Source organism: Austrofundulus limnaeus, unplaced genomic scaffold (genome assembly GCF_001266775.1).
Source record: "Austrofundulus limnaeus strain Quisiro unplaced genomic scaffold, Austrofundulus_limnaeus-1.0 Scaffold236, whole genome shotgun sequence".
Lineage (NCBI taxonomy): Eukaryota > Metazoa > Chordata > Actinopteri > Cyprinodontiformes > Rivulidae > Austrofundulus > Austrofundulus limnaeus.
Genome location: NW_013952638.1, coordinates 778,953 through 791,819, shown reverse-complemented (window position 1 = coordinate 791,819; position 12,867 = coordinate 778,953). Strand labels below are relative to the sequence as shown.

Here is a 12,867-nt window from a genome sequence, read left to right as displayed (position 1 = left end):
CTGTCGTACAACTCAAACACAGTTCAGTGTTTTATGCAGAGGGTCAAAGATATGGAACAGTCGTCCAGGATCTCTCATGGAAGTTTCCAAAGAGATTTTTAAGCAAATAATCAGATTGTTGCTCTTGTGTTGCTCTGGTTTCCCTTATGGGTTTGATTTTTGAAAGCTTTTTTTTTTTTTTGCTTTATTTAGAGTAGTGTTTTATTTTTTGTAATGTGTGGATTTTTTAAATTTATGTAATTGTTGTTATTTCTTTTTTGGAGATTGCCGCTTGTCAAGCCCCTTGAGGGTTTTTTGGCAATTCTCCCTCACATCTGTTTTTTTTTTTGTAATGTAAATATGACACTTACTATTCTTTTTTGTTTTATTTTATTTTTCTCTTCTTATTTTATGAAAATTTTTATAGTGAAATAAAGATGTACTGTATATAAAAAATTGGTGACACGGTGGCTCAGTTGGTAGAGCTGATGCCTCTCAGCAAGAAGGTCACCGGTTCAAATCCCGGTCTCTCCAGGTACTCTGGCTTCCTCCCACAGACCAAAAACATGACTGTTAGGTTAATTGATAACTATAAATTGTCCCTAGGTGTGAGTGAGAGAGTGAGTGGTTGTTTGTCTCGTTTGTCCACTTCGGCGCTTCATAGGGCCCTGTGATGGACTTGCGACCTGTCCAGGGTGTACCCCGCCCCTCGCACTGTGACTGCTGGATATGGGCACCAGTGACCCATGCAGCCCTGAAAAGGAAGAAGCGTGTACAGAAAATGGATGGGTGGATAAAAAAAATCTAACTTAAGAGAAAAAAAACCTTTTAAGAATCTGGCATCAGGTTCAATAATTAATAAATTTTTTTTAGTCTATCTTTGTGTAAAAGTGCAGATACTACACCTTTTTGATTGCACATATGCAAATGTTTTTTCATTACTTTAAGTTGAAAAATCAACACTAAAACCTATGATTTTTTTAAACTTTACCTTTATGCTCCACATGCCTGCACAGCTTGAGTGACGAATGCAGTCATTGTTAGTCACTGATCAGCTCTCTCCCACCCACACGAATCAGGACACAAACTGGACTTTAGTCAAAGTAAAACATCTCAGATTAAGTTAAACATTGCTCAATTTGGTTACTGTCATTTTTTTTCTTCATTTGCATTGAATAGGGGTTTATAAATAAACGAAAAACAACTCTTTCTATAAAAGGCCGTGTTCAGGTGATGCTCGTCCAGCGAGCCGGAGAATCAGCTCATCTGGACTGTCGAGGTAAGAAGGAAAGAGAATATACTTACACTTTTTTTTGTGATAGAGGGCTGCAGTTTGAAGCATGCTCAGTCTGCACAGTCAAACATTCACATTTGTAAACTACAAAATGACTAAACAAGATTTATGCATATTTCAGCAATTATTTAAAAAAGGACAAAGTTGTGACTTTTTCTGTAGATTAGTCGATTTTCTTACACAATGATAATGATAATGATAGGATCAAAATATAACAATGTGATATATTGCTGTGCTACAGCAGGTCATTAAAAGGTTTAGTGCTGCTTTGTTGCCTTCATTCCCTCATTGTACTCCTAGGAACTGGGATTATTTTATGACAGAACATGAGATTAGGAGCTGAAAGTTTGAATATACTTTAAGGTACTTTAAACTCTGGCTGATCTATTCATTGCTTTATGTTGAGGGCAATCAGTCAGAACATGCACAGCAAACGTTAGTCAATCATGTAATTCAGGTTATCAAGTGAAATGGTGCAAAGGTGAGCATCGGGTTAAAAGCCGCACTGGATCATTTAGAATCAGGCCAATAAAAATATGAGACCCGACAAGAAAACACAGATAAACTTCAAGATGAAACTAAAACAGGGCTGTTGGTTTAAAAAAAAGGCAAAGTGGGGTTGACACTTGTGGTTATTTATTTATTCTAAAACTTTCACCTGCTTCTAAGATGCAATGAGGTCAAACTAAAGTAGCTCGGTGAAGAAAACTACAAACTAAGAAAATACAAATGAATATTATTGTTGTATCAACAATTTAAGAGTTCAGGCCTTTATCATGTAAAAAAAAGAGAACAAAAACCACATTCATTCCCAAATGCCTCACTGAACAGAGCTATATTCAATCTAAAAAGGTTGGGAAAAAGATTATTATCATACAGCTGCAGGGCGGACATGCTGAACGGTGGCTGCTATGTTTGTACAGTAAATGTCTTGTTTTACAATGTGTCTTTCGAGTTGTCTTTCAAATTTTTTTAAATATTTATGTGATTTATTCACGAAAAATGCTCAAGAAGAAGACTTTTTCTTCTTCCTGCTGTCTTTCATTTTATTTGTGATTTGCATTTTTGTTTAAAGAATGAGCTTTTTTTACTTTTTAAGAAATGAATAAACTTTATATACTAAAAAAATATGTAAGGCACCAAGAGTTAACAATGTCATGGAATATATACGACCAATGGTTTCCAAATGCTTTAGCACAGCAGAGACCTGTGCACCCAACTATTTTTGGGTGATAAACATTGGTATCAAGTCAAATTAAGAAATAATATTCATCATGATAATTTTATCAATTTTATCCATTTTTAAGTACACTAACCTCCTTCTTTTGTAACAATGAAGGAAAAAAGATTAGTAGTCATTTTTATATGTAATTAATTCAGAAAAGGATTTCAGGACTCCACCTTGATGTTTTGTGAACCTACTGTGTGTGAGGATTTGGCATGAACAGACCCAGGGTGCAGGCAGGTTCCAAAAGTTGAACAAAAATTTATTAAAGTAACAAAAAACTGCTGTAAAGCCAGCTCAAACTTACAGAGGCACGAGGATCACACAGGCAGGGGGAACAAAGCACAGAGAACCAGAACAAACAATGATCCGACAAAAGACAGAGACAGGACAGGGCTTAAATACACAGAAAACTAATGACTGAACAGAAAACACCTGAGGAGAAACACAAGGGTGACAATCAAGGTAAATGTGGGGCAGCTGGGCAAAGACACACTGGGGAACATAGAAAACACTAGGAAAACTAAGGAGAATAAATACAGACTATGACACTGTGGGTCCTGACCCCAAATTTGTGAACCAGTGCAATAGATTTTATTATCCTCTGGAGGACATTGGTCTTGTTTCTCAAGTGTAAGATACAATTTAGTATTTAAACATATTTTGTTTGCCGTTGCCAATTGCCAATGTTTAGTTTAGTTCATATTCTGTTGTGGATAATATGGATCGGTCCTTATTCTCTGTGCTTGCTCTGTTCATGTATGACTGGAGGGATTTTTTAATTGTGTTTGTCAAGTTGTGAGTTATTTGGTGATTTTTTTTCTCCAATGTACCTTCTTATACTTTATGTATATATTTTCTAGTATTCTTAGTCACTGATCACCAAATATGACCGTTAACCAGACAAGCAAGCTGGGTTTTTAGCTGAACACAATAAGGTTTTCTAAATAAATTTTACCAAACAGCCTGGAACAGCTGTGAATTTCAAATTCTATACTTGAATATAGTAAAAGACTCAACTGAATTCAGTTTTACTTTTATTCTCTTGCAGCTTCATCATGGTGCAGAAAGTAGCAGTGATCGGGGCGGGACTCTCAGGTCTGACCAGCATTAAGGCCTGTCTGGATGAGGGCTTGGAGCCGACCTGCTTTGAAAGCAGTGATGACATGGGTGGACTGTGGAAGTTCAAGGCAAGATATTTTTCATATAAAACTGAAAAATAATAATACAAAAAAAGCTAGTTTATGCTTTCAAGCTATTTATGTGAAACTGAATGAAAACTGAATTTATATATATATGTGTGTGTGTGTGTATATATGTGTGTGTATATATGTGTGTGTGTATATATATGTGTGTGTGTATGTATGTATGTATAAACCTTTTCTCCACTACAGGAAGTATCAGAGCCCAACAGGGCCAGCATCTACCGCTCCCTTACCATTAATATCTCTAAAGAGATGATGTGCTTCAGTGACTTCCCCATCCCAGCTGATTACCCCAACTACATGCACCACTCTAAAATCCTAAAATACTTCAGGATGTATGCAGATCACTTCAAGCTACTCCAACGCATTCGTTTCCAGGTTAAAAAAATATTTAGATACAAATGCATTATTTTTATTGCAATTTATCAAATGATGGACAGCTAAGCTCTTATATACATCTTATGCTTAGACCTCAGTGAAGAGCGTCACCCAGAGACCAGACTTTTCTCACACCGGTCAGTGGGAGGTGGTCACAGAGGATAAAGATGGACTAGAGGAGAGGCATGTCTTCGATGCAGTTATCTGCTGCTCTGGTCACTACACCTATCCTAACCTGCCATTCAAAGACTTCCCAGGTTGGGCATTCTATATGTTCAAATTACATTGTTTTCTCTACTTTCAAACAGCAGCAGTTCTAGGGGCGGGGCCACAGGGGCCCTGTCCTGTCACTCATCTGTCCTTTGCCCATGAGTGATGGTGGTAGGTGAAGTTCCATATTCAAACACTAGAGGCGCTAATGCGTTAAGCTTGCAGACATTGTCTTCACTTCATAAGATTTGAACAGTCYTGCAGGAAAAGTCTTTCCACCAACAATGGCTGGATTTTCTTACTTGCTGTGCGTTTGAGAGCATTTGATCTATGTACAGTAAAAAATGCACATAAAACTTGTAAGGAGAATATACATGAAACGTTTTTTAAATTACATTACAAGTGTTTGAACATGTGTGACTGGTTAAATGTATACATCTTACCAAAATCAGAGTATTGTGTACAAAGATGTTATATAAATACTTGGCTCTTCTAAGAATATTGTGGTCCCTTATTCAGAAAAATCCTAGATTCACCACTGCCCTAAAATTGTGAAGTTCAGACACACATTGTGCGTAATGATTCTGTGTTGCAGGAATCGAAACCTTTGAAGGAAAATACCTGCACAGTTGGGACTATAAAGGACCTGAGGACATGTACGGGAAGAGGGTGGTGGTCATCGGCATTGGTAACTCCGGAGGGGACATTGCCGTAGAGGGCAGCAGATTTGCAGAGCAGGTTCTTGTTGCTATTGTTGTCTTTCGAAATGCTCCGTCCCTCAGTGGTTTGTATGGTTGTTCCTTCATGTGCTTGTTGTCCTGCAGGTGTATTTGAGCACTCGTCGTGGTGCTTGGGTCATCCGTCAGGTTTCTGATAATGGCATTCCAGTGGACATGAAGTACAACACGCGCTTCTTGCACATCCTGTTCCAGCTGCTGCCCATCAACTTCTTCAACTGGATTGGGGAGCATAAACTCAACTTCATGTACGACCACACCATGTATGGCCTGAAACCTAAACACAGGTGAGTRTGTCTGGGACAATACTGTATAGAGTAACTTCTATAGGATTCAAAAGAAATCTGCTGTGTAAAATCTCCATTAAGACACATTTACACCAACTTCTTTTGCTGCAGTCCATCCGTACTGGGATGTAGGAATGTTCACGAGTCTTGAATTTAAGCTAGAGCATCCCCGCCAAGTGGGAGTTCCTATTTGGAAAGATTGTGGTCAAGATATTTTTAGGTTGGATATCAGATTTTTACACTCTGGTAGTTTAATGTTATTTTCCTCCTTTCTAAGCTGGTGCAGGCAGACTGCCCTCTGGCTAACCCTCTTTGCTTAGAGGCTGTCAATATATTACCAATCAAAAAAACACATTTCTTCTTACTTCATTGCAGATGGAACACTACAAATGAAAATCTAAATTGTGAAAAAACACTCGTTAAATGATGCGGCACATAAAACACAACAATCTTTAAGACAAAATAAACCAAATTTCTCACAAATTGTCCTCAAAAACTGCTGATTTTGAACTCTTCAAACACCCTCCCAGCCTTAGCCAGCAGAAAGCATTACTGATGTTTGAAATTTCAAATTTTCACTCAGTCAGCCCACTATGTTTTCTAAATAGCCTTCTACTCCTGAAACTTTCGAACCCTCTTGAACTTGACTTTATAGAATAATTAAAATATTTATCTAATGTCTCGGGTTTTTGTTTGTTATTTAACAGACTCTTCAGTCAGATTCCGGTGATCAACGATGACTTGCCGTTTAAGATCCTGTCAGGCTCGGTCATCGTCAAACCAAACGTGAAGGAAATCCGTGGCTCCACTGTAGAGTTCGAAGATGGCACCACCGTCGAAAAGGTAAAACTTGTTCTCTAACAAACCTGCAAGAGGATGCATTTCTGGCACAATCTTCTCAGGTTTTCCACTTCTTCATTACAGGTGGATATGATTGTGTTTGCCACAGGGTACAACTACGGTTTCCCCTACTTATCAAATGATGTTCTGTATAAATCCGGACACCGTGTAGGTTTATACAAACATGTTTTCCACCCAAATTTGGAGCATCCCACTTTGGCAGTTGTGGGTTTCATTCATTCCCTCGGAGCCATCATGACTCAAGCAGAGATGCAGGCCCGCTGGGTGGCACGGGTCTATAAAGGTGAGGCTCAGAGGCTAACTTGCCTCTCATCTCTACTTTAGATACTTTGTAAGTGTGAAATGATCAGATTATATCTGCATGTCACATTATTGTTTCTCATCAAAGGACACAAAAAGTTGCCCTCAAACCAGTCCATGATCAAGGCTGTGGAAAAAGACACCAAAGACATGGAGAAAAAGTAAATATTCCTTTCCATAAGCCATGAAGTAATTTGTACTTTCCTGTTTTTTTACTGAATATTTGTGCAATCATTTCCACAGCTACATCGTGTCAAAGCTGACCCCCCTGCAGGTGGACTTTGTTTCTTATATGGACAGTTTAGCTGGAGAGATTGGAGCACGGCCCAGTCTGCTCTGGCTCTTCTTCACAGACTACCCTCTGTTCAAGAGGGTCCTTTGGGGGCCTGTCACAGCTTTCCAGTACCGTTTAATGGGACCAGGGAAATGGGACGGGGCCCGAAGAGCAATCTTCACTCAGTTTGACCGCATGTACCAGCCCCTAAAAACAAGAAAGGTCTGAACAGGTTCCTCAGTGACTTCTTGCATGACGGTTTTAGCTGATATATGACACGATTTAAATGTTTGTTTGTTTGTTTTTCTCCAGCTGCCTGAGCAAGAGCCTTCCATTGCAGCTCGTCTTTTCAAGCTGAGCCTGGCCGTTCTGGCTGGAGGAGGCGCTATTTACTACTTTCAAACACATAAACCAGACGCCATACCCAACCTGCTGTCCAAGCTTCGCCCACAAACTGTCTAAATGAGCTGCATGGGTCCCTTGATGAGAAAAGATCTCTGAAACATACAAAAAAAAAAAAAACAGCACATCTGCTTATTCTTAATCTGCCGAACAGTCCAGTTTGATTTAATCCTCTTTGTGTTGGAATTCAGGGAACTCTTCCTGGGATCACTGTATGAACAGGTGATTGATTGATGACATGACAGCAGTATCACTCACTCTTTAAGTTACGTGAACTCTTGTGAGAAACTGAGACTTCAATAAATAAATAAATGAATAAAGACATCAGACACTGCTCTTGGTAATTTCTAAAACTTATTTTCTTTTATTCACTCACTCTAACAAAACAAATACCCACAATGCACCACTAAGTGGCAATTACATCTACATTAACAAGGTCAGAATAGGAACATTATTAGCTTCACATTTTTTATTTTTGATTCCTTGATTGACCAAGGCTAGGGTTCCAGTAAAAAGAACTTTATTGTTTTGGTTTCTAGTAGAGAGGTTGTTATTTTTTTGTAAGAACACTTAAAATTTGTCCATGACCGTTGCAGTCTTTAGGAGGTTTTGGACCAAAGTAGACTGACACAAGCAGAATAACTAAAATACTTTTTAAATAACCAATAAACAAACTTACATGAACTCAAAAGGGAATCCTGTTGATCAGAAAAATAAAACATTTATTAAATCACACAAAAACTTAATTAAAAAACACTTTCTCTCCATTCTCCATCATCTAATCTCCAACACATTGTTGATTCTGGAAAAGCTCAGCATGTTCAGTGGGGACATATAGGGATACAGTGACAATCCAAGCCAGAGTAAGTTGGGGGTAATTCAGTCCAAAGTTCATCTGTCCAGCAGGATAGACAGGGGCCAGTTCTGCTCAGCAGCAGCAGAATGCCGGTTTTACAAGCAGACACACAGCAGGTGGGTCTGTGGTCAGTTTCTGGCTGATAAAGTGATCAGCTGAGAGCTCATCTTTTTCATTTATTCATGATACCTCACATGGGTGGGGGCTAAATCCCCCATTGTCCACCTTAAAGGCACAGTGTGTAGGATTTGTTGTTTTCAGCGACATCTAGTGGATGAGTGGTTGAATCATCCTCCCTGGTCCTCCCCCCACCCCCACCCCCCGCTTCCAAACACAAAGGAGTTGCTACGGTGTCTCTCAGGTGTCAAAAACCTTTGATAATTCCAACYGCGATGTCTACCAGCAGCTTCAGGGCTAGTGATGTTTCAAGTGGTAAGATTATGAGCTTTAATAAGTAAAATTATCCCAGCTACAATGACAGACAACAAATATTACATTTACAGTATTACAACTAAAACAGTTTTTGACGCTACCACTGCAGTTTGTCCTTCATGAGCCTTCGTAGACAAGATGGCGGTGCAAGATGGCGGCTGCCTGTACTGGAGACCCGCGACCATGGAGATATAAACAGCTTTTTATAAGGTAAAAATAATAAAACAAAGTCTTTGTCGGCAATAATTAGACATGTTTTTTTATTATTGTCGACAGTGATTATCTCAATTTCGGCTAAAAGAATTGACAAAATCTTACACACTGTGCCTTTAAGGCCCTTTTAACAGTGTCCCTGTGATGGACTTACAACCTGTCCAAGGTGCACCCTGCCTCTCACACAGTGACTGCTAAACATGAGCACCAGCAACCTGGAAAGGAAGAAGTGGGTAAAGATAATTAATGGATGGAAAAACAGCGAAACTGCTTTTTCTGTAAATAAAAACACTATTTGCTGATTGTGTAATGTAAACACTTTTTCTTTACTTTAAAAAATGTATAAATATAATGATCAATGCACTTTTGTACACTTATCAACTAAACATTTTGGCACAATGCAAAATACATGAGTTTATAACCAGGTACATAAAAACTACGTTTTGCAGAATTTTATTATGTATCAGCAGAAGATCAGTCACCACTGCACTGTGGCTCAAAATGACCTGTGCAATCATACATAAAGTACATTTACCTCTTTATAATGACTTACACGTACTTTAAACTAAAACTTTTGTACAAAGTTAACAACATTGATTCAAACAAATACTAATAAGAATCTAGACATTAAAAGTTATTCTGTTACACTTGGACTTCATGTTGTTCTGATTGGTCTGATCAGACATGTTCATCAGTCATTTCAGCATGTTAACAAGCATTAAATATCTTGTATCACAGATAWTAAAACAAAGCGTGTACATCTTTTTTATGTGTTTTATTGATTGAGTGTTGATGAATGTTTCTTCTCTTCACATGCAATCAGAATCTCTTCTGGGACAATCAGAAACAAAATAACATGAGTGTATTGTAAAAAAGAAAATTTTGGATCTGAGTGAGCCCTCTTGTGGTGGCATGTTGTCCCTCTCCCTGACAGTTCCTCGCTGTGGGAACTACAGAAGTCAGAGTTCAACTGAGGCCGACACAATCTGTAAAAGTAAACGTTGCTTCAGGACTACGTGTCTGCACGCYGAGCTGACGAAACCACCTATTGATCACCAGAGCCATGTGAAAAATTTCCATGCTGAGAGGTTTGGAGCCCCTGGAGAAGCTGAAACAGGTGGTTCGGGGGTGACGACAGGACGAGGTCAAAACGTAGTGAAGCAATCACTTTTATGACCTTGAAAATTTAGGGAAACCAAAAGCTAAAGTTGAAAAAAACTTGTGAGACATTTGCTCCATAAAAGCTCATTTCGATCCTGATTGTTATAAATGCTTTTAAATACAAAAGTTTATTCTGAAAGTTAGAGCAATTTTAATATACTCCACCTCCAGAGATGGATTTGGAAGCATACAGGCAACAAACAACAGAAGGACAAATCAAATGTTAAATTTGAAAAAAAAAAAAAAAAAGTCAGCTTAAAATACTACATAAGTTCCAAAAGGCACTCCAGTCTCTTTGATTTTTTAATCAACAAAAGTAAATCAGTGCTCAGGGTGTCCTTGTGCAGGAATTGACTCCTAAAGAGTTTCCACAAGACGTAATCAACAGATATGGACTCCACAGACCAGACTTGCTTGTGTCAATGCATTAAAGAGACGCTCAATCAGACCGAGATCTGAAGAGTCAACACTTGGAGCTCTGGCATTCCAGTATTTTCACATAAAAACAGTTGCAGCAGTGTTCCTGCATAACATTGAAATTGATTTAAAAAATGGTTGATGCTCAAAAAAACATGCAAAAAGCATTAGTTTAGGATTTTTAAATAAGCCAAAAAAAGATATGGTGACACGATGACCCAAGTCCCATTTCAGTCCTCAGAACTGTCCTGCCTGAGCACACAGACTGACTCTGCAATCAAAGAGAAACTCTGAGTAAACACGTCTAGGCGAAAAGGTAAGTTAGATGAGTTTGAACACATTAACCAATCTTTGAACACATTAACCAGTCTATTGATTGTTTTTTACTGTAGGTAAGAGCAAAAAAGTTCACACAAAACTGATCCTGTGTTTGGAGGCAAATCAAGCGGAGTTTAAATAAAATAATTTTTTAGTCAAAATTATTAAAGTGTGTTAAATGAAAATAAWACAGCTGCAGAGGACAAAAAGAAAAAAAATTGTATAGGTCTTCTGGACGAGTTCTTCTCTAATGAAACGTTTCGTCTCTCCTCCAAGAGACTTCTTCAGTCTGAGAGTTTCAGGCAAAATTCAGGCTTTTAAGCCCTGCCTCCATGTGACTGATACTCACATCACATGGCTATCGTTGACACCTAATTAACACTTATTGTTAACAGGGGGTGGAGTGATACTGGCAATAGCAGCGCTGTAGGAGGGGGACAACTGAAAACAGAGGCCTCCACCTCTGTTTAATGATGGACGGTCTTTCTTCACAAAAATGGCTTATTTTACTCCTCTCTCAAACCAATGTTCCTCTCTATCAAGAATGAGAACATCCTCATCTCTGAAAGAGTGACCGCTGGCCTGTAAATGAGTGAAAACTGCAGAGTTCTGGCCATTAGACTGCAGAGGACACGTTGATCCTCATAATTCTTGTCTTATTGATGCACTCTGTTGGATTTATTTAACTCGTTTTACATCCTGCTTTAGCTACTATCCACCCAATGCAAGATCAACTCCATGCTCCATGCTTTTTCAAACCATCTGCATCAAATTAACTTTCCCAGMATTCCTAGAAGGAATGCATGTCCCCCGATGCTCTTCATGCCAGAGTTTAAACTCAAATAACATGCTGAGAAACCACAGTTTTGCTCTGAATATGTGTGGTGAATGATCCTCAGCTAATACCACAGCAAATTTTAGTTTGCTTTTTTAAAACCTGGCTGAATTATAGCTGTTTCTTTGTTTTCTCATCTGCATTAACTGTTGTGATCACCCTTGATTGGACTTAACCAAAAAGTTAATGAGCTGTAGCTGCACATCAGATGACTTATTTCTGTAAGTTTCATCCAAATCCCTCCACTGGATCAGAAGATATTCTGCTAACAGACAAACAAACCAATACATCGACACACCTCCAGGTCAGGGAGTGCCCTACTGTTCGCACAGCTGACTTTCCGAGCTCCAAAGCGACGTGGCTGATTGTTTTTATAATAAATCGGTGCATTTCTCAGCCCAATCACCACCAAAGCGACAGCGGCTGAGTTAATGGAGGTTTAAGATAAGATACTAAGCGCGCTTGAGTGATTGTTTGCACTTTCATCAGCTCACAAGAGACTGCCCCCATGTACAACAAAGCCCTAATCATTAATTTAAACGTCTATTAAAAAAAGTCCTTTCATTAAATCAGTTGTATAAGTGTATGAGTATGCATGAATTCTACATATTTTTTCTATTGGATAGAAACAAACTCCACCTATACCATCAGCAGTTTATGGTCTCTGAGGGGAATAGAAGTATGCCATGGGTCTCCGTCTTAGTATAAAAGCCAGAGCTCTGATGCCTGTCGTCCTTCTTTCCAGACTCAGACTAAGAAGCACACGAGGTAAGAAAAGCTGGTTTCTCTGTAATCTGATCTGCTGCACCGAATCTATTTCTGTCTTAGTGTAGAACTAAACACAAGCTTGTTGTTCGGCTGTGATTTGAACTGACATGAGAGCACAGTTTCTTTTATTGGTCTTTTGCACTAGATTTAAAAGTTCAAAAATGCAATTAGAATTTTTTTTATTACTATTTTTTTTATTCCTACCTTGATGCTTGATCAAAGAAAAGAGAGAAATTAGACTGCTTTAGAAATACTGACCAAAAACTAACTTTATTAAACTTTTGTAAGTTTGCAGGAAAATGCATTGTTGTGCACTATATTCACTTTTTTTGTTTCACTTTGCTGTGGCATTTGTTTGGATTATTTTGTGATTTAAAAAAATGCATCAAAGTGATTTTTTTTTGCAAAAGTTGAGTTGAAAAAGGAAAAAGTTCTCGATTCTTGTGGGAAATGTAAAACAAATCCTGATTTCTTCATATCGTTCTTTATCCTCTTCATGAAACATTTATCTGGGAGTGATGTTTTTATTCCTGCAGTGTGGACACCATGTTCTTGGATTAAAAAAAGAGAGAGGGAGAGAGAAAAAAGTAAAACACAGCTTACATTCTGGCACCGGAAACCAGAAGAAGCAGAGTTATAAAGAAGGTTGCAACAYACTCAACTGGTTGCTTGGATTCAACTCAGTAAATCCATTCAGGGAGGAGGGGGATGAAGG

General features: G+C 38.5%; 3 protein-coding genes and 1 long non-coding RNA gene across 5 annotated transcripts in view; 3 read left to right on the top strand and 1 right to left on the bottom strand.

The window, feature by feature from the left end:
- The window catches only part of LOC106525652 (beta-galactosidase-1-like protein 2), a gene marked incomplete at its 3' end in the record, with an annotated part of 20,226 nt that extends 17,396 nt beyond the window's left edge, over positions 1-2,830 (bottom strand). Inside the window, 1 exon segment of the mRNA XM_014019955.1 lies at positions 2,806-2,830.
- LOC106525650 (dimethylaniline monooxygenase [N-oxide-forming] 5) lies at positions 1,129-7,481 on the top strand. Of its 2 annotated transcripts, none has more exons than XM_014019952.1 (11): positions 1,129-1,258; positions 3,550-3,688; positions 3,893-4,081; positions 4,173-4,338; positions 4,887-5,029; positions 5,116-5,315; positions 6,023-6,158; positions 6,240-6,459; positions 6,565-6,637; positions 6,720-6,972; positions 7,063-7,481. In XM_014019952.1, the coding sequence occupies exons 2-11, from the start codon at positions 3,557-3,559 to the stop codon at positions 7,210-7,212; spliced, it is 1,662 nt and encodes a 553-aa protein (XP_013875406.1). In that variant the 5' UTR covers positions 1,129-1,258; positions 3,550-3,556; the 3' UTR covers positions 7,213-7,481. The 2 variants fall into 2 exon arrangements, with proteins under 2 accessions (XP_013875406.1, XP_013875407.1); XM_014019953.1 differs by lacking the exon at positions 1,129-1,258 and adding an exon at positions 3,028-3,131.
- Positions 7,482-8,609: 1,128 nt separating this feature from the next.
- On the top strand, positions 8,610-9,418 carry LOC106525654 (uncharacterized). The gene is made up of 2 exons (XR_001311145.1): positions 8,610-8,650; positions 8,775-9,418. It is a non-coding gene; the product is annotated as an uncharacterized LOC106525654 (long non-coding RNA).
- A 2,641-nt stretch (positions 9,419-12,059) lies between these two features.
- The window catches only part of LOC106525651 (dimethylaniline monooxygenase [N-oxide-forming] 5), a 17,290-nt gene continuing 16,482 nt past the window's right edge, over positions 12,060-12,867 (top strand). The window contains exon 1 of the mRNA XM_014019954.1: positions 12,060-12,152. The gene's annotated coding sequence lies outside the window, so the exon portion shown is untranslated. The remainder of the gene's footprint in view (positions 12,153-12,867) is intronic.

What these genes read in the sequence shown, in the direction of transcription:
- LOC106525650 (XM_014019952.1), top strand. Translation starts at nt 3,557, where the DNA reads ATGGTGCAGAAAGTAGCAGTGATCGGGGCGGGACTCTCAGGTCTGACC. An exon ending in GTGGACTGTGGAAGTTCAAG is followed by an intron (nt 3,689 to 3,892) that starts GCAAGATATTTT and finishes TCTCCACTACAG; the next exon opens with GAAGTATCAGAGCCCAACAG. An exon ending in AGCCCCTAAAAACAAGAAAG is followed by an intron (nt 6,973 to 7,062) that starts GTCTGAACAGGT and finishes GTTTTTCTCCAG; the next exon opens with CTGCCTGAGCAAGAGCCTTC.